Here is a 22,114-nt window from a genome sequence, read left to right on the forward strand (position 1 = left end):
AAATCCGATGTTATTTATCGAATTACTCTAAAAAAAAAATTGGATCATTTTATTGTATTGTGTGTGGCCACCTTTTTCTAATCTTACCATTTCTATCTAATATAAGGGAACTGCCTATAGTATCCAGTTAATATATTCCATCAGTTTACTCATCTACTACATAGATTTGGTAAGATTGGATGAAAAAGATTGGATCATTAGTGGCCACCCTTAGACCTAAGTGTCCCCAGCAAACAGCAATTCCCCATCATGCAAGTCAGTGGACACTGATGCAGCAAGTATGCCTTGTGCTGAGTCCCTTCCTGGAGGCAAGCAAGATGGTCAGCGAGGAGCGAGCCTCCGTGTGTCAGTGGGTGGCCATGGTTTGCCTGCTAGAGCAGGCAGTGTGCAATTTAATTGATCATGGGGAGGAAGCTCTGAGGCAGATGGAAAAGGACCAGATGGCAGCACAGGAGGGCTCACGGGTAGTGGAGGAGGTGGAGGAGTTGGAGGTCCCTAACCTGAATGGTGAGGAGGAGGAGCAGAGCGCCACAGGCGTTGTACGGGGATGGCAGCTTGGGGAGGACAACACGGCACAGGAAGATGACAGGCATGGGATATGGGACAACGATGAGGACGATGAAGATCTTGCTGCCAAGGCCCACTTGTTTCCCATGGGTGTGCACATGTTGGGCTGCCTTTGCAGGGACCCCCGGGGTGATCCAGATGCGTTCAAGGGAGGACATCTGGATCACCTTGATGCTGGACCCACGTCTGAAGGGGAAGCTGGGAGACTTGATGACAGCATGCACCACCATGCACCAAGGGAGTTGCAGGAGGCCCTTGTGCGCAAACTACTGGAAGCATTACCCCAGCCTTCTACCTCCATTGTAACTGCTCTGCCAACCCAGCAACAGGTGCCTGACATCGCCACCAGCGCATGTAATTTTTGCGGCAGTACTATTACACTGTGGTACTACTACCAGTGAGTTCCCATGTTCCTTCTGTGCTGCTGAACTGACCAAGTGTTGATTTCACTTTCAAATCCATTTTCTCAAAAATATATATATATATATATTTTTGGAATGTTTTATGTTGAAGTTGTATCCCCTTATCACCTTGATAATCCATGCAATTTGGGGAATTGTTGCATGTATAGGGGCTTTGCTATTAATGTTAAAAGAAAATCCGGATCCGGCCGTGGATGCGGCCGTGATTGCGTCATTCATGGCCGAAAATCCACGTTGTTCCGTGAACGCGTATCGAAATCCGGATCCAATAACGCCGAATGCGGATTTTTGGGGGGCAACGACCGTAGTTGCCGGATTCGTGGATCGGGACATCCGAGCACCACTGCCAGGCAGTAGTCAGTGCAGGCGGCAGGCAAAGAGTAGTGAAAATGCAGGCAGAGGTCAGTGCAGGCCGCAGGCAGAGAGTAGTGAAAATCCAGGCGGAAGTCAGTGAGGGCGGCAGGCAGAGAGTAGTGAAGATCAAGGCGGAAGTCGGTGCAGGCAGCAGTATATATACACACACACAATAATTATAGGTCCTTCTCAAAAAATTAGCATATTGTGATAAAGTTCATTATTTTCTGTAATGTACTGATAAACATTAGACTTTCATATATTTTAGATTCATTACACACAACTGAAGTAGTTCAAGCCTTTTATTGTTTTAACCACTTGAGGACCCACCCTTTACCCCCCCTTAAGGACCAGCGCTGTGTTGAGTGATCTGTGCTGGGTGGGCTCTGCAGCCCCCAGCACAGATCATGTAGCAGGCTGAGAGATCAGATCACCCCCCTTTTTTCCCCACTAGGGGGATGATGTGCTGGGGGGGTCGAATCTCTCCTGCCTGCATGTGGCTGGCGGGGGGGGGCACCTCAAAGCCCCCCTCCGCGGCGAAATTCCCCCCTCCCTCTCCTACCTGCTCCCCCCCCCCGGAGATCAGGGCTGCACAGGACGCTATCCGTCCTGTGCAGCCAGTGACAGGACGTCCCCTGTCACATGGTGGCGATCCCCGGCCGCTGATTGGCCGGGGATCGCCGATCTGCCTTACGGCGCTGCTGCGCCGTACAATGTAAACAAAGCGGATTATTTCCGCTTGTGTTTACATTTAGCCTGCGAGCCGCCATCGGCGGCCCGCAGGCTATTCACGGAGCCCCCCGCCGTGAATTGACAGGAAGCAGCCGCTCGCGCGAGCGGCTGCTTCCTGATTAATCAGCCTGCAGCTGGCGACGCAATACTGCGTCGCTGGTCCTGCAGCTGCCACTTTGCCGACGCGCGGTATGAGTGCGCGGTCGGCAAGTGGTTAATATTGATGATTTTGGCATACAGCTCATGAAAACTCAAAATTCCTGTCTCAAAAAATTAGCATATTTCATCTGACCAACAAAAAAAAAAGTCAACCTTCAAGTAATTATGTTCAGTTATGCACTCAATACTTGGTAGGGTATCCTTTTGCAGAAATGACTGCTTCAATGCGGCGTGGCATGGAGGCAATCAGCCTGTGGCACTGCTCAGGTGTTATGGAGGCCCAGGATGCTTCGATAGCGGCCTTAAGCTCATCCAGAGTGTTGGGTCTTGCGTCTCTCAACTTTCTCTTCACAATATCCCACAGATTCTCTATGGGGTTCAGGTCAGGAGAGTTGGCAGGCCAATTGAGCACAGTAATACCATGGTCAGTAAACCATTTACCAGTGGTTTTGGCACTGTGAGCAGGTGCCTGGTCGTGCTGAAAAATGAAATCTTCATCTCCATTAACCTCCTTGGCGGTATGAAAAATACCGCCAGGAGGGAGCGCAGCAGTTTTTAAAAAAAAAAAATTTTTTTTAATCATGTAGCGAGCCGAGGGCTCGCTACATGATAGCCGCTGCTGAGCGGCACCCCCCCGCCCGCTTCGATCGCCTTCGGCGATCTCCGATCAGGAAATCCCGTTCATAGAACGGGATTTCCTGGAGGGCTTCCCCCGTCGCCATGGCGACGGGGCGGGATGACGTCACCGACGTCACTGACGTCATTGGGAGTCCCGGGCCACCCCTCGGCGCTGCCTGGCACTGATTGGCCAGGCAGCGCTGGGGTCTGGAGGGGGGGGGGGGCCCGCGCCGCAGCAGATAGCGGCGATCGGGCAGGGGCCGGCGGCGATCAGAGTGCTGGCGCAGCTAGCAAAGTGCTAGCTGCGTCCAGCAAAAAAAAAATTATTAAAATCGGCCCAGCAGGGCCTGAGCGGCACCCTCCGGCGGCTTGCCCCGTGTCACACACGGGGTTACCGCCAAGGAGGTTAAGCTTTTCAGCAGATGGAAGCATGAAGTGCTCCAAAATCTCCTGATAGCTAGCTGCATTGACCCTGCCCTTGATAAAACACAGTGGCCCAACACCAGCAGCTGACATGGCACCTCAGACCATCACTGACTGTGGGTACTTGACACTGGACTTCTGGCATTTTGGCATTTCCCTCTCCCCAGTCTTCCTCCAGACTCTAGCACCTTGATTTCCGAATGACATGCAAAAGTTGCTTTCATCTGAAAAAAGTACTTTGAACCACTGAGCAACAGTCTAGTGCCGCTTCTCTGCAGCCCAGGTCAGGCGCTTCTGCCGCTGTTTCTGGTTCAAAAGTGGCTTGACCTGGGGAATGCAGCACCTGTAGCCCATTTCCTGCACACGCCTGTACACGGTGGCTCTGGATGTTTCTACCCCAGACTCAGTCCACTGCTTTCGCAGGTCCCCGAAGGTCTGGAATTGGTCCTTCTCCACAATCTTCCTCAGGGTCCGGTCACCTCTTCTCATTGTGCAGCGTTTTCTGCCACACTTTTTCCTTCCCACAGACTTCCCACTGAGGTGCCTTGATACAGCACTCTGGGAACAGCCTATTCGTTCCGAAATTACTGTGTCTTACCCTCTTGCTTGAGGGTGTCAATGATGGCCTTCTGGACATCAGACAGGTCGGCAGTCTTACCCATGATTGCGGTTTTGAGTAATGAACCAGGCTGGGAGTTTTTAAAAGCCTCAGGAATCTTTTGCAGGTGTTTAGAGATAATTAGTTAATTCAGATGATTAGGTTAATAGCTCTTTTAGAGAACCTTTTCATGATATGCTAATTTTTTGAGATAGGAATTTTGGGTTTTCATGAGCTGTATGCCAAAATCATCAATATTAAAACAATAAAAGGCTTGAACTACTTTAGTTGTGTGTAATGAATCTAAAATATATGAAAGTCTAATGTTTATCAGTACATTACAGAAAATAATAAACTTTATCACAATATGCAATTTTTTTTCTCACTAAATAATAAAAACCATCATTTAAAACTGCATTTTGTGTTCAATTATGTTATCTTTGACTAATAGTTAACGGTTTTTGATAAGCAGAAACATTTAAGTGTATATATATATATATATATATATATATATATATATATAGATAAGATAGTTCTTGGTATCTCCTACCTAATCTTTGTCTTACATTTGTGAATTGGCTCCATAGTGCATCAATTTCCGTTGTAAGAACACGTGCCAAGCTGTGCGTTACTGGACAACACACGTCACACCCATGTTACAATTTAATAAAAATGTACTGTGTTGCAATGCTCACTTTACTGGAACACAACGATTTTTAAATCTGATTTAGTGGTACCCCTAAACATGATGGGCAGATTTGACCAAGAGACAAATCTCTCTCTCATCAAATCCGATTTGAGAGAGAACTGTCAGCTGCCCATACACCGAAGACCGATTCCCATGCTGAAATCGATCAGGAATCAGCCTTGTGACACCGCATCCGAGCGCCTTGCCGACATTAGGGCGGACAGTTTTGGTGAATTTGTTGCATTTGTCGCTCCTCCCAATATCGCTCATCGTTACCACTGTGCACCCAATCTAGCAAGTCGGCCCTACATCTTGCAGCCAGGGATGCTCAAATCCACCCCGGGAGACATCCGGATAGTTGCTATCCGGATCTCTCCCAGTAAAGCTGTGCGGGGGGGGGGGGAGGGATCAATCTTGCCTGAATGAAGTCTTCTTCGGTCCATCCCTGGCGCCTCCCACAATGCTTTCCAAGCGCCGGTCATGTGACTACAAACACTTCCTCCTTCAACCCGGAAGGAGGAAGTGTTTGTAGTTACGTGACCAACGCATGTGGTGCTTGGAGCGCATCATGGGAGACGCCAGGGATGGACCGAAGAAGACGTCATTCAGGTAAGATTGACCCCCCACAGCTTTACTGGGAGATATCCGGATAGCAACTATCCGGATGTCTCCCGGAGCGGATTTGAGCATCCCTGCTTGCAGCATGCCCGACCGATTAATGTGACCAATTTCAGCCCAAAATTGGTTGCATTGTCGGTCGGGCATGTACTTGACAGCACCAATTTTTATCCAATTCTGATTATGAAAAAATGAACCTTGTAAAGTTATGGTTTTTAAAGTTCCAGGGGATAAAAAAAAAAAGCGCAAAAAGATATCAAAATATAGTGCTGTATGCTAAAGGTTAGTGGATTATATTTGGTCCCATTGTTGTTGCATACACACACCAATAAGTGTATCTTTGCTAAATCAGTACACTTCAGTAAATACAGTTCTAACTATGGGCAAATTGAATAGCCTTTTTAACATAACTGTATTCTGACATGACCCTGATGAGGATTACATATATTTACCACATGATAGCAGGCAATGATTATAATAATCCAGTGCAGGATTGCTGGATACCCCCGGCCTTAAAGCGGACCCAAACCCAAAAAATTTTTGAATTCAACATATTTAGTTGCACCACTCTGACACATACAAAGATAAATAAACACACCTTCAAGCCTATGAGCATTTCAGTGCATGCTTTTCACCCTTCTCTTTTCATAACTAGGGTTATACAGGTGGCAGCCATTACCAATTTGTCCTTTGCCGGACACCACCTACTGCACCAGTCCGCCGGATTCTGTACCGGCAATATGAAAGGAAGGGAGGGGTTCCTCCAATAAGTGTAAAATAACATAACATAATAGATATATATATATATATATATATATATATATATATATATGTGCGTGAGATGTGTACTGTAATTCATTGATTGAAAAATCAACAATTGGTGTTGCATTTTTTAGAATAAAATATTTTATATCTTTATTGTGATGGAATTTACTTGGTCTGATTAGGCGCCGAAAAATTATATATTTCAAATTGTTCAGTTGTCGGTGGAGGTGGAGCAAACCCACAACTTTTTTCTTGCAGCCAATTTGAATTGAAGAAAAGCGCAACAAATGTGAATATTGTTTTTTGGTAAAATATTTTATATTTGTCATCAAATAAAAAAAAGGCTGCTATTTATTATTATAATTTACAAAATAGATTTTATTTATTATTTATTATTAATAAAACTACCTATTTAAGTTACAAATTAAACTATTAAATCCCACTGGTTTGCTATTGGTGGCCTTATCTGAACTACACAGTAATTAAATACATTTTCTTCAGATCAAACATATTTGCCAGTCTGAAAAATAAACGCAGCAAAAAAAAAAAAAAAAAGGACTATTAAATTCCACTTAAGGAAATATAAAAACGTATTCAAAAAGGACGAGAGTGGTAAACACACACACACCTCTACAAGGAAATTTTACTGCCAAGCTAAAGGTGAATGGATTAGATTGATATCTTGCTTACTTAACTGATTTTATTAAAGCTAGCAAAATATAATGTTATTTATAGTTGATTTATAGCTTTCTATTGATTTTGCGGAATAAATCAGAAAAATATAGCAGTAATAAATGTCATTCAAGAGGAATCAATGTATTTGTGCTGCATCAATCAGAAAAACCCAGCAAATTTTCCAGATATGTGTTTTCTAACTTAACATTTGTAAACAATGTACAAGCTAATAAACATTTCAAATAAATCTCACTGTAGATTACACAATATAATAATAATAATAATAATAGTGGAATGAAGGTAGGATTTAAATTTATGGTGGAGCATCATCAGTAGGTATTGCATGACAAAATGTAGTGTGTGTGTGTGTGTGTGTGTGTGTGTGTGTGTGTGTGTGTGTGTGTGTGTGTGTGTGTGTGTGTGTGTGTGTGTGTGTGTGTGTGTGTGTGTGTGTGTGTGTGTGTGTGTGTGTGTGTGTGTGTGTGTGTGTGTGTTCGTGTGTGTGTGTGTTCGTGTGGGTGTGTGTTCGTGTGTGTGTGTGTGTGTGTGTGTGTGTGTGTGTGTTGTGGTGTGGTGTGTGTGTGTATCTAGCATTATGCTTTACCCAATCTACTGCCCTTCAGTGGTGTATGGTGCCGGTGAAGCTAGCAGACAGGCACTGCTCTCCATTCCTTTTGGGTCCTCTAAATTTACAAGTAGGGCTAGAACATTATTCCTCACCATTTACTACTTTGTATCAGGGCTGTTGAATCGAAGCAAATTTTGGGTACCTAGAGTTGGAGGTTTCATGAGTTTCAAGTAAGGAGTCGGGAGATTTTTGTACCAACTCCACAGCCCTGCTTTCTATACACACAAACTGCAATATGTATAGATGCAGACACTGGAAAAAGTATGCACATGGACAAAAACTTCTCCCAGCGTGCAGCTGGAAGTATATGAAGAAGGGCAGTGCCTGGACATCTTTATCGCTGGCAGGTGGCATAAGAGGAAAAGTATAATACTTTATATGTGTACAGTAAGGGGTGTAGCTAGAAACTATGCCCCATAGCAAAATTTTGGCTGGGGTCCCCAACAACAATTATAAGGCAACTTTGTGCCACACACAGACTTTAGGTAATCAGAGATGCCCCGAGAATTAGTAGCCAGAGGTACCCTGCAGTATTAGGTAACCACAGGCAGGGCTGTGGAGTCGGTACAGAAATCCACCGCCTGACTCCTCAGGTTAGGATTCCACTGACTCCTCCAATTTGCATATTACAATTTTATTGATTGAAAGTATGTAACATGAAATGCATCTCTTAACTGCCAATGCTTAGGAATTTTAAAATGATCTGAAGTGAGAGGGATATGGAGGCTGCCATATTTATTCCTTTTTAAACAATACCAGTTACCTGGCTAGCCGGCTGATCTTCTGCCTCTAATACTTTTAGTCATAGACTAAAACTAGTCCTTGGTAAGAGTACTTGTAGAACACAGGAACAAAGAACATCTATCAGGCCCTAGGCAATGTAACTGTGGGTACATGTAAGAGTGATGTGCAGGTACTCTGCAGGAGAATGAGGCTAATCTTCATCTATTATACATTCTTCATGTACAATCTGAACCAGGCTTATGGGTGATTGAACACAGAGGTGTTGTCTATGTGCACAAAATTCTCAGTGGATTCCATGCAGCTCTGTGGGGAGTGCATATGTACAGTATATAACTACTGTGTAACAAAGTAAACCTGAGACAGATAAAATGTAAGTTTTATACATACATGGGGCTTCCTCCAGCCAACCTTCAGGCTAATAAGTCCCTCGCTGTCATCCTCCGCCACCTGGATCTTCTGCTATGGGTCCAGGTACTTGAGCCAGTCGGGCGTAGTGCGCATGAACACACCCCGCCACTGGGAGCGTACTACACCTGCGCAGCACTATTGCGCAGGTGCAGAATGTTCCTGGCTGTGGGAGCGGCATGACTGCGCTGACTGGGTGAATTACCGGGACTCATAGCAGAGATCCAGGTGGCAGAGGAGGACAGTGACTGGTTTAGCCTGAAAGGGGCTGGAGGAAGCCCCAAGGCATGTATATAAAAAAAAAAAAAAAACTTTTTTTCATCCATCTCATGTACCCTTTAATTGGTAGTCGCCAAACCAAAATTTTAACATATCACATTATTTGATTCCATGAGCAAAGGGAGTGCATACCTTCAAAAGTTATCAACTACAAAACTTTTAACATCCCTAAAACTCCCTCTGTATTTAGACGTCAAGCTCATGCTTTGTTAATAATTAACAATTTTAAGGACAGCAAAGTCTTAAGTATGGTTGTAATCAACTTTTTATTATTACCATAGAAAAAGGGGAAAAATACCTCTGAGCAGAGTCAATAAAATGCAAATCATTCCAAATTCATACAGGATTATGTAAATCTTCAATGCAAATGTATGCATCTTGAAAATGGACCAATCCAATACCAACTTGGCAGATTGGTCCATTTCAAGCTGCATAAAATTGGCATTGAAATTTTGCATCATCTATGAATGCATAATAATTTGCATCTCAATGACCATCCCTATTCCTGTAGTGAATTTGAAGGGTACGTGAAGTAACATGGGATGAATGCAAAAGCTGTGATACCCTGTGCATTTACCAGTGGGTACTGTACCTTACCGGTCCTCTTTTCGTGCCTTCAGCAGTAGACCGAGGGCATGGAGAGAAGACCGAAAAGACTATAAGATCTAGAGCCTGCGTGTATCAAAAAAGGGCGCCTGAAAAAAAGGGTGCGGGGTATAGCCGAAATTTTAAGTTTTAATGCAAAACCATATTTTTCTTTTAAGGTGTTGTAAACGAAAATTTAGTGCTAAATAGGTTAAATAAACGGAAATGAAATGGCAAAATACCGTCTACAACAACAAACAAATTCTGAAAAGAAACGTCAAATATCGTCTATAACAAAAACGATATTTACACTTGTATTAAGCATAGCAATGCAATGGTAGGTTTTTACAGATATTTTACTGTAATTATACCAAACTGTAGGCTCACACAGATCTCTCCCTATCCCTAACCCCTAGACCCCTCTTTGTTTAAATATATATAATTTAATAAATTGTATAGATTACATATATTGTGCTGTAACTATACCTAACCTTACTCTCACACAGAGCCCTCCCTGTACCTATCCCTAACCCCTAGACCCCCCTGGTGGTGCCTAACCCTAAGACCCCCCTGGTGGTGCCTAACCCTAAGACCCCCCATGGTGGTGCCTAACCACCCCATGGTGGTGCCTAACCACCCCATGGCGGTGCCTAACCACCCCATGGCGGTGCCTAACCACCCCATGGCGGTGCCTAACCACCACCCCATGGCGGTGCCTAACCACCACCCCATGGCGGTGCCTAACCACCACCCCATGGTGGTGCCTAACCACCACCCCATGGTGGTGCCTAACCACCCCATGGTGGTGCCTAACCCTAACCACCCCATGGTGGTGCCTAACCCTAACCACCCCATGGTGGTGCCTAACCCTAACCACCCCATGGTGGTGCCTAACCCTAACCACCCCATGGTGGTGCCTAACCCTAACCACCCCATGGTGGTGCCTAACCCTAACCACCCCATGGTGGTGCCTAACCCTAACCACCCCCTGGTGGTGCCTAACCCTAACCACCCCCTGGTGGTGCCTAACCCTAACCACCCCCTGGTGGTGCCTAACCCTAACCACCCCCTGATTGCATATATTATACTATAACTATACCTAACCCTCCCTGTACCTATCCCTAACCCCTAGACGCCCCTGGTAATGCCTAAACCTAACCATCCCCACTGCACAAACACCCTAAACAATATATTTAATCCTTGTGCGCCCTTTTTTACTAGCCCGCTAGAGCCTTGTCTCTACATAGGCGAGTGACTTATTTTTTCAGGGTAGCTTCGGCTTTGCTTTAAGCTGAAATATGAAGGGTACAATAGAGATTTCCTCACATATTTGCAACGTATAACATCCAATGTGAAGGAAATAGATAGAATCACTATTTGGATATAAAATTGTGGCAGAAAGACATTAAGGATGAAGTATTATATTTCTTGTATCAAAGCGCAACAACCCCTATGCACTCTTGTCAGTAATGAGCTATAACCAGGCCTGGCAGAATTTCAAGAATATACAAATGTGTTGAAGCACAAAACAAAAGTTGATATGCATACACATAAACCACAAGTTCACATAAGATATAGTGAAGAAAGGATCCGCAAACCAGGGTTGGCTTAGTGAAAAAATGTCCGTTCTTTATTAGAAAAATCCACATGACAGAAAATGTGCAATAAAATCACAGGATCGACTGACGCGTATCGGGCTTACAATCTGCCCTTAGTCATAGTCAAAGTGAACCTGTCAAGGAGGCAGCTTATAAGTGGCTGAGAGGGATGACTCCACCCCTCACAAGCCAGCAGCCAGGTCCTTGAAGGGAAACATTACAAACAAATAGTAAAAGCAAACTTGCAATGTATAAAATATTACAAAAGGGTATAAAAAGGTAAGAGTAATGTAAAACAGAAGAAAGATAACCACTGGACTACAATATTATTACAATGGAGCTGCGATGTTACTACAAGAAAATACCACAAGAAGAGAGGGCAGATACAAGGACAGAGGGGTACTGTACTCATCAGTAATCATATACTAAATTCAAATCCCAACGCTTATTCAAACCCGCAGGTGTACGAGTGCCTAACCTATGGATCCAATATGCCTCTCGTTTTAACAAGAATCTTTGTAGATCACCTCCTCTAATGGGACAGGTGACTCGTTAAACTCCCTGAAAGCTGAACGATCTTAGATTGCTTTTATGTACAGTTTCAAAGTGTTTGGAGACTGCTGACTTCTGAAACGTGTTCCAATGTGTGCCGCAGTAGTGCTCGGCTATTCGTGCTCTTAAATTGCGAGTAGTGCATCCCACATACTGAAGCTTGCACTCTAAACAAGAAATAACGTAGATGGTGTATTTCGTGTCACAGTTGACATATTGTTTGATGGGAAAGCTAGTATTAAATGTATAGGAGGGTACTGTGGTCCCCCGCTTGTGACAATGACAGTATTTACAGGTTCGATAACCACAAGGGTATGAGCCTACCGTAGTCAGCCATGTAGGGGTATGTAATGAAGAAGAGGACCTGAAAAGACTGGGGGAGAGGATGGAACCCAGGGTCCTGGCTTTTCTGGCGGAAAAACGACAACCACCATCGAGAACTTTTTTAAGTTTGGGATCTGAGTGTAGAACTGGGAGATATTTTCTCACAATATTAGTAATTTTTGTAAATTCCAAACTATATTCTGTAACAAAAGTGACTCTGTCAGTACTGCCTCGCTCCCCTTTCACAGTCCCCAATAAATCTGATCGTGCTCTCCTAGTCCCTTTGATCCGTCCCAACTCGAGTTGTCTGTTTGTGTACCCCCTCCGTCTAAGTCTATCTTCCACCTGATTGAATTCAGATTGTAAATCACATGGGTTGGAGCAGTTGCGGGCTGCTCTAATAAACTCTCCTGTGGGAATAGCATTTATAGTGTGTTTAGGATGACATGAGTTAGCAAGCAGAATCGAATTGCCTGCTGTGGCCTTACGAAATGTACGTGTGGAAACCAAACAAGATGTAGGATCTCCTGTCAGAGTTAAATCGAGGTAATCAATTTTAATGTTATCAGAGTTCATTGTAAAAACCAGATTCAAATCGTTTTGGTTAGCATATGCCAGGAATTCCCCCAGGAGGCCTAACCACCCCCTGATTGCATATATTATACTATAACTATACCTAACCCTCCCTGTACCTATCCCTAACCTCTAGACCCCCCCTGGTAATGCCTAAACCTAACCATCCCCACTGCACAAACACCCTAAACAATATATTTAATCCTTGTGCGCCCTTTTTTACTAGCCCGCTAGAGCCTTGTCTCTACATAGGCGAGTGACTTATTTTTTCAGGGTAGCTTCGGCTTTGCTTTAAGCTGAAATATGAAGGGTACAATAGAGATTTCCTCACATATTTGCAGCGTATAACATCCAATGTGAAGGAAATAGATAGAATCACTATTTGGATATAAAATTGTGGCAGAAAGACATTAAGGATGAAGTATTATATTTCTTGTATCAAAGCGCAACAACCCCTATGCACTCTTGTCAGTAATGAGCTATAACCAGGCCTGGCAGAATTTCAAGAATATACAAATGTGTTGAAGCACAAAACAAAAGTTGATATGCATACACATAAACCACAAGTTCACATAAGATATCCCATGTGCACCATCAATTGGTAAATGTCCCATCAACATTTTTCTTTTAGTTATCCCATATACATGGTACAGGGCTTGATGAAATGGACGGTTCCAATTTTCTTTCTTTCCTCCACCAGGATCACCCAAATTAAAACACCAGATGTATCTGACCACTATTAGACTGGTCAAATATGCACACATCCAGGGAGGCTTGGTGCCTCAGGGTCCTGGTACAGACTTTTGTCACTTTAGTTAATGAAGCATTGAATCTTCAAAATTCATCTGGTGAGTATTTTAATTTGGGTGATCCTGGTGGAGGAAAGAAAGAAAATTGGAACTGTCCATTTCATCAAGCCCTGTACCATGTATATGGGATAACTAAAAAATGTTTATGGGACATTTACGAATCGATGGTTCACATGGGATATCTTATGTGAACTTGTGGTTTATGTGTATGCATATCAACTTTTGTTTTGCGCTTCAACACATTTGTATATTAAGGATGAAGTGATTGAGGGGGGAATTAGGAATACGGTATATGTTTAATTATGCGTTTTGATATTTGATTTATGCAAATCAATAGGAAGACAACAGGATGTGGAAATCACAAAAAACCATATAAAACGCATGGAAAACCCTTGAAAAAAAACGCATACCATTGCGTTCCCATTGACTTTCATTATGTGCGGTTTTTTGAAAATATTGCAACAAAACCAGAGTTTTTAAAAATGCACGCATACAAACGGATATGCGTTTTTTTCATGCGGCCCATAGACTTCCATTAGCGGCAAAAACGCAGCTTTTCTGCAACGCTTGCGTTTCTGCTAAGTGTGCACCTTAACAGGAACACAATGGAACAAAAACAGTCATACCACCCGTTACATCGCATACAGTGAGGTAAACTGAGCCATACAGACAATGAAAAGTATGCTTACCTGCACTGCAGCAGTGCGTTACCATAATGTAACACATTTCACTAAAACGCTACCATCGCACTGTGAACGTTGCATAGACTTATCATTGCAATGCATCATTCCGTGTTGCAATGCCTCCCGAATGTCTCTTAAATTTTAAAGTGACAAGGTCCAATTAAAAATTTTAGTTTTTTCCCCTTTGTGGTTAACTTTTAACCCCTACCTAATTAACCCCTTGTGTCACCTATGCTTAGCCTTAATGGGTGCCAAAGCCTGGGTACACATCATTGGATACTTACCTAAAGGGAGGGAAGCCTCAGGATCCTTTTGAATCTTCCCTCCCTGCTGTGTTGTCTCCCATCACTGAACGCGGAATCCCAGAAGATTAGCGCCAATGCATTGTCGCTAATCCTAACGGGGCCGTGCAGCTCTTCCTGCTCCAACGTGGCCACACAATGCACAGTAAGTAAGAGCCGCGGGCTCCGTGGTACTGCGCATGCACAGACAGGCTTGCATGGCTAGTGCACGGCAACACATGAGGAAGAAGAGCTGCATGGCCCCGACGTGGAGAGGGGCCGCGCTCAACAATGGAGGGGTATAGATCAGCGAGGGAAGCCTCAGTAGGATCCTGAGACTTCCTTCTCTTAAGGTATGTATGCGAATTTAATCCCGAGCTTCGGCTCGGAATCACTTTAAAAATACATGGAAAACTGTGATGGCTTCAGCCCGTAGCGATCAGATGCGATCAATAGGGTGATGGTTTTGGGACCCAACGTTCTTTAGATTTATCACTATGCTGTTGCCTAGCAATGTTTGTACAGCATTGGGGTCCACAAACTATGCAGCATAGCGATCGCATCCAGTCACTGCAGACACACAGACTGGCGATAATTGTATGCTACATGCCCAACTAGTGATGAAATATGGCATATATGGTGTCATTTTAATCAGGATGAACCAGATGTAGTTTGAGGAGTTTTAAAACTGTGGCATTTGTCATATAAAAATCAGGAAGGGTGAAACATGAAATAATGCAATTAAGTTTTTTGCATTTATGCCCAATTTACCCTATAAAATTAAACAAATTCTTGGAGAAAAAATATATTTAAAAAAAAATAGGACTTCACATCAGAAGTCCTTTAAAGAAAAACATTTCTTTGTTACAGCTGATACAAATCCTACAATAAATCTGCAGTGTTTCTAGTGCCTTCTTTCATGGAATCAGACACATTGTTAACATCCTGTGCTTCCAAATGAGCTTATCTGCCATGGTAGTCAGGTGACACGGGATAGATCAAATTAAAACTTGTGATTAGACACAAATGAGTGGGAATTAGACAGGCTTAATTATCTAAATACATACAGGGTGCATTTCTCTGTTTGCCTTCTGTCCTGTGCAAGAGTTGGGTAAAACACAGGAATGCAAAGTGGTTAATGTCTGGGTGGATGCTATGGGTCAATTAGTATGTTAAAGCGAATCTGAAGCCAAAAAATAAAAATACTTACCTGAGGAGAGGGAAGACTCTGGGTCCTATAGAGCAGAGTTCTCCAACCCAGTCCTCAAGCCTCACCAACAGTACATGTTTTGCAGAAAACTACAAACATGCACAGGTGCAGTAATTATTGTCTCCGCGATTAACTACCTCTGGATTTATATAAAACATGCACTGTTGGTGGGCCTTGAGAACAGGGTTGGCAAACACTGAGCCTACCTGTTCCTCTCCTTATCCTCTTGTTCCCCCACAGGATCCTTCTTTTAAATCTAGCACCACAGTAGGCTTCAGCAGTCTTCGGGAGCCTAAGTGCTGCGCAAGCACGAGCGCGAGAGAGGGCGCTCGCAGGTGCACTATGTGCAGTGGCCCGTCTTCAGGAGCCTGAGTCATCCTAATGCTGGGCATACACGGTATGTTTTGTACTGCTATATCGAGCCGCTGGCTCGATTCCGGCGCGGGCACCCGGATCTATTCCCGCTCGTCCCCGCGGGCACTTATCTTTTTTTTGTTTTTTCTTTTGTCTTGCTCGCCGGTATCGAGCGCAGAATCGATCTGGCGGGTCATCGGACACGTCGGAAATTTCAATCGAGTCATCAGCGGCTGAATTGATAATAAAAAAACGCACCATGTATGCCCAGCATAAGACTACCGAAGCCCACCCGCAGTGGTAGAGAGCAGTCTCCATACCCATGGGTTGGAGACTGCTAACGGGGGAGCCAGTGCAGGAACAGGATGAGGAGAGGAATGGGAAGGCTCTATAGGTCCCAGAACCTTCCTCAGGTAAATATAAGGGTTTTTTTACAAAAAAAAAAAAAAAAAAATTGGCTTCGGACTCGTTTTAAAGAGCATTCTGTTATGCAAAACCAAATTAACAAGGTGCACACATAATAAATGACATTACACAATCCACTTTGCTGCTGACTATATATTTTCCATACATTTGCACAAAACAGAAATAATCAATTTCAGCACAATGCGACTATAGGACAGATTTCAAATCTCTTGCTTACTGGGGGATAACAAGTTTTATTCCTGGAATTTCATGCTTTCCAACTTATTATTATTTTGCCATTAATTACTGTTATATATTATCTTCACAAGCTTTCATGGAATTGCACTAACCCTTTTCTGAAGTCATTTCATGGTGAAGCAATCATATCACATGTAACAGGTTTACATGCTCTATATGAAGTTTCCAGAAAGACATAACGCCACTTACCAGCTTTCTCTAGATACAGCATGCAGAATTCTGATGGCTGGAGCTAATGATGATGTCATGGTAGAAATTGTATAGGTCTGTCCAGCAGAATCTGGGATGTGACTACTGTTGGGGTTGCTGGCTGCAGGATCTTGTCTTCCTTACGGTCCACACTTATATACTGTCTAGGCTTCACACCATCCCAGCCCAGCGTCAAATAGCTGCACACATACAATGAATGGAAATAAAGTTATACCATGTGACTGCAGCTGTGGCCACAATGGGCAGGAAGATCAGACAGGGCACCTCCCACGTGTTTATTTGCTGTAGTAGTTGTTTTAGCACGTTTAGTTTTTAGGAAAGCAGAAGGAGAATTTACGAACACATAGATGTGCAGTGAGGTGGAACTGTATATACTCTGTGGAATATATAACAGTTACGGACAGTTTGGACTCTTTAAAACTACAATGTTGTAACAACCAAACTTCAGACTTTACAGTGATCAGAATCATCTTTATTATAGCCAAGCACACCGCTTGGTGTGCCCGGAATTGCTTGTGGTTCACATGGCAAATGGCAGTTCAGGAACATATAACACACACAAACATAAGCAAGGCAAAGCAAAACATACAGGCAAACATGCAAGTGATGTGCAAGTATTCAGTGCTAATTTTTATCATGTTATCACAACATAAGCCATTTGTAATTGATTGCTTGTTTTCAGTCTAAACTATAGTTATCTCTTTATAAACATGCTTTATTTATTAACACGAATTCCTGTGAATTCCACCTGCCTGTGATTTTCCGTAGGTCCCATTATGAATTTTACGATTTATTTATTTTTTTTCCCCTCTGTGATTTTTGCACATTTGTAATGCATTTTTTAAATACTTTTTCTGTGTATACCAATAAAGTTAATTTACATGAAAATGTTTGTAATTAAGGTAAAAATTGGATGTGATTTTCACATAACAAATGTGACAGACTTACATTACATGTGATTCCCTCATCACACGAGAAATAAAAAAGCATCACTACCGCGCAATTTAAAAATCTGGAAAATGTGAAACACATGAAAAACAGGAAAACCGCTTGTCAAATGTGATGCTGAAATACATAAGATGTGTGTCAAAAACAAACCCTCACAACGCATGTCATTTCTAATACGTGTGAACATGGGCTTTAAGGAAAATTCAATTTTAGTTATAAAATTGGCATAAACATATAGAAACCTGTAGGGGAAAAAAGTGCCCAATTTGGGTACTTACCTCGGGAGAGGGACGCCTCTGGAGGATGCTCTAGAGCAGGGGTGCCCACACTTTTTTGGGTCACGAGCTACTTTTAAAATGACCAAGTATAGGCGATCTACCAACATTTCCCCCCACACATACACACACACGCATGGCTGCCTTCAGAAATCTTTGGGCCCCCTACTGGCCAAACCTACTAGGCCCTTCACAAAATTAGGCAGCATCACCCCTCCCCCCCTCCCCCCCCAAAAAAACCCCAGACAGCCTGCAATCCGCCTCTCCCCTCTACCCCATCGAGAATTGCGCGTAAATACGCTGGCGCGACCGTGATTTATGAGTTATCACGGTTTAGTGAATCACAAGTCACAAGATGGACTTTACTATCTTAAGGCCCCGTTCACACTTGCGGTTTTGTCAAAACCGCACCGGATGTCCGGACCGCACCGTATCCGGACCGGACCTGATCCGTACGGTTCCTATCCGGATCCGGTCCGGATCCGGTCCGTTTGCATCCGGTTTCCGTGCGGTGTGAACACGGTTGCGGTCCGGATCCGGTTTCTTAAGGAGATAACAACCTGTAAATACCTGGGGTCTGGGAGGTCAGCAGAAGGGTCTGGGGTCATTGTTGGAGACAGGTGGACGTGTGGAGACCATCCGTGGATACAGAGACTGCAGTTGGGACCATGGATCCAGGCATTTTTCGTATACCTGGGAATTCTCTGTTGTTCGCCTCCTCGTTATCAGACTTATATCAGACATGTTGCTGCCTAGAGCTCCAGCATGAAATCGCTGCTGCCCCACTCTGTGAACTCCATGTGGTCCCCATCCAAAATGCATAGGAAGTGGGGTAGAACGTCCGGTTTTTGTAGCCAGTGTGTTGTGCGCTCTCCGGTTCTCATTACTTTGTATTGGCCGGATGGTGCAGTCCGGCTCCGCCCCGGATACGGCTGCCGGAGGAGCCGGACCAAAAAATAGCGCATGTTGGAACGGACGCCGGAGTCCGGATCCGGTCCGGATCCGGTCCGGCTCCGGTCCGGCAGAACGGACGCATGTGAACGGACGCATAGGCTTTCATTGCTATTGCCGTGCGTCCGTTCCGTCTGTTCTGCAAGCGGTCCGGCTCCGGCACGCCGATTCCGGACGGCCACCGCTAATGTGAACCGGGCTTAAGGGCTCATTCACACTATGAGCTTTTGCAGGGGTTTCTTTAAGCGCTGGCAATTTGAGAAATCGCCCCAAAAGCGCTTGTGAAATGATTGCCTATGAGAGTGTTTACATGTAAGCGTTTTGATTTCGTTGAAATCGCAAACGCGCTACATGCAAGCGTTTGCGATTTCAGAGTGGTTTGGCTCAATGGAAGGTATAGGGAAATCGCAACGCACTTGAAAAAGCGCTTTGTATAGCAATTTCCCGCGGAAGAGTGAAAAATGGCGCACAGCGACGCCAGATATAAATGGCGCCCTATTCACTTACATTATCAAACGATATTTATCGTTTAAATTTGTTAAAAAATGGCGCAGACCTTGTGAACGTAATTTATAATTTTAAACCCTGCTTTTTTTTGTCCTGCCTGAACGTTATTTATCGTCTTAACCACTTAACGACTGCCCACTGCACAGGGGCGGTCAGAAAGTGGAAGCCCTAAGGACCGGCTAACGCACAGAGGCGGCGGTCCTTTTAGGGGCATGGGCGGAGCGATCGCGTCATCCGTGACGCGATCCTTCGCCGGGGATCGATGGCCGAGCACTTAGACTCCAGACCCCCAGACAATTAGCAGCGCCGGCGGGTGGAGGAATACACAAATTCCGCCAATTAAAGTGTATAAGGCACTTTGTTAGGTAAACAAAGTGCTTTATACACGCTTCCTCCTCGCCTCGTGGTCTCTTTGTTCCAGAGACCACCAGCGAGGAGGAAGCACTAGTAAGTATACACCACACTTTTTTTTTTCCCACACAGCCTCCCTGATCTCCCACCCCAGCCTTCAGACCCCCCCTGATCACCCCAGCAGACCCCTGCCAGCACCCTTGCACCCCTCTAAACCCCCCCCCTGTCACTAACTATCAACGCTATCCCCTAGATTAGGTCCCTAACTGCCTCCTAATCACCCCTGATCCCCCCCCCCCCTACCTTTAGATCAACCCCAGACCCCATCCCAGACTACCCCCCTGAATACTGTATACATCTGTATACATAGCTTACCCCCTGATCCCCCTCTGATCACCTGTCTATCACCTGTCCATCACCCCTCAGCACCCCCACCCATCAGAGCAGACCCTAACTGCCCCGCGGGGGCAACCGATCACCTGCCCAGACCCTCGATTGCCCTCAGACCTTCCTCCTGATTACATCCCCTGCGCATTGTTTACATCTGTCTTCGATCAGTAACCCCCTGTGTCTGCCTCTCATCAGATCAGGACTCAGTCTGCCCCGTGCAGGCTCCTGATCAACCCCCCACCCCCTCAAATCGCCCTCAGACCCCCCCTAATCACCTTCCGAGTGCATTGTATTTGACTGTGCTGTGATTGTATTCGATTATGCTGCAATTGTATTTGATTGTCCCGTGATCTGCTTCGATTGTCCCGTGATTGTTTGATTGCCTCTGAGACCCCACTTCCCGCCACCCCCAACCCCACCCTCCCCCCACCATCTCCAACCACCACCTTCCGAGTGCATCAGATTTGCTTGTGCTGTGATTGGATTCAATTGTGCTGTAATTGTATTTGATTGTCCCGTGATCGGCTTTGATTGTCCCGTGATTGTTTGATTGCCTCTGAGACCCCACTTCCCACCAACCCCAACCCCTACCCACCACCACCCCCACCCCCCATCACCTTCCGAGTGCATCAGATTTGATTGTGCTGTGATTGGATTCGATTGTGCTGTAATTGTATTTGATTGTCCCGTGATCAACTTTGATTATCCCGTGATTGTTTGATTGCCTCTGAGACCCCACTTCCCACCAACCCCAACCCCCCCTGAGCGCCAGCATGGAAGCTGAAACTGGGACGGTGGCACGTGCAGTAGTACCCCCGTCGCAGCCACCAAGAAGAAGACGGGCCCGTAGTACGCATAGACTCCCAAAGGTGCTGGCAAATCCAGATTGGCAATCCGCTGATTCCGCCGCACCCGTAGTGCCCCCTTTCACCGCCCAGTCTGGAGTCCAGGTGGCTACAGCTCATCTAGGAACGGCCCTAGACTTTTTGCAGCTGTTCATCACCCAGGTTCTCTTGGACTTAATTGTGTTTGAGACCAACCGTCAGGGCCGGCCTTAGGTTTCACAGCGCCCTGAGCGTAATCAGATATTGGCGCCCCCCCCCCCCTCCCCATTCATCCTCTTCACGTGCATATAATAGGCAGATCCCCCCCTTAGTGTATATAGGCTACTTGTCTTGCATATGTAGGCAGATCCCCTTTAATGTATATATAGGCAGATCCCCCCTTAGTGTATATAGGCTTAGGCTACTAGTCTTGCAGTTGCAGATCCCCTTTTAGTGTATTTAGGCAGCCAATCCCTCCCCCCCCCCCCTCCCCTCTTAGTGTATCTAGCATAGGCATATTCTCCCTTTCGCGTAGGGAGGTTGGGGATGGGGAACCTTACTTTTTTGCTGGTCTTCTATTCTTACTGTCTGCAGAGCAGTGCCAGTGTAGCTGCTGGAATTCTGGGAGCAGGAGAGAAGGACTTGTCGTCACTCAGGACACTGTCACAGAGCTGGTGGCACATGTACTGCATGCTTCCCTGCAGCAGCCTGAGCCTCAGGGCGCCTCCGCCCATGCTGATTCCTGACATATCGCGGGGCCTGGCAGAGTCTCGCACTCCAAGAGGCAGCCAGAGGCATATCTGGGTAATACGGCGCCTATGGCAAACACTGAAATTTCTCCGCCCCTCCCCCCCCCCCAACACATCACAGTCACATGCCATCAGATAATTCATCTAGTAATCCTATGCCATCAGATAATTCATCAAGCAGTCTCATGCCATCAGAAAATTCATCAAGCAGTCTCATGTTATCAGATAACTCGTCAAGCAGTCTCATGTTATCAGATAATTCATCAAGCAGTCTCATGTTATCAGATAATTCATCAAGCAGTCTCATGTTATCAGATCATTCATCAAGTAATCACATGACATCAGATAATTCATCAAGTAGTCTCATGCCATCAGATAATTCATCAAGCAGTCTCATGCCATCAGATAATTCATCAAGCAGTCTCATGTTATCAGATAATTCATCAAGTAGTCTCATGCCATCAGATAATTCATCAAGCAGTCACATGCCATCAGATAATTCATCAAGTAATCACATGCCATCAGATAATTCATCAAGCAGTCACATGCCATCAGATAATTCATCAAGTAATCACATGCCATCAGATAATTCATCAAGTAAT

At 44.9% G+C, this 22,114-nt stretch overlaps 1 protein-coding gene across 3 annotated transcripts in view; it reads right to left on the minus strand.

Annotated features, from left to right (window-relative positions):
- SLC37A2 (solute carrier family 37 member 2) overlaps positions 1 to 16,673 on the minus strand; it is a 1,087,044-nt gene extending 1,070,371 nt beyond the window's left edge. For all 3 annotated transcript variants that reach the window (XM_068240256.1, XM_068240255.1, XM_068240254.1), the window contains exon 1: positions 16,497 to 16,673. In XM_068240256.1, the coding sequence (XP_068096357.1) occupies positions 16,497 to 16,555 (59 nt within the window). In that variant the 5' untranslated portion in view covers positions 16,556 to 16,673. The remainder of the gene's footprint in view (positions 1 to 16,496) is intronic.
- Positions 16,674 to 22,114: the final 5,441 nt, after the last annotated feature.

The sequence above is a fragment of the Hyperolius riggenbachi genome, chromosome 6 (assembly GCF_040937935.1).
Source record: "Hyperolius riggenbachi isolate aHypRig1 chromosome 6, aHypRig1.pri, whole genome shotgun sequence".
Lineage (NCBI taxonomy): Eukaryota > Metazoa > Chordata > Amphibia > Anura > Hyperoliidae > Hyperolius > Hyperolius riggenbachi.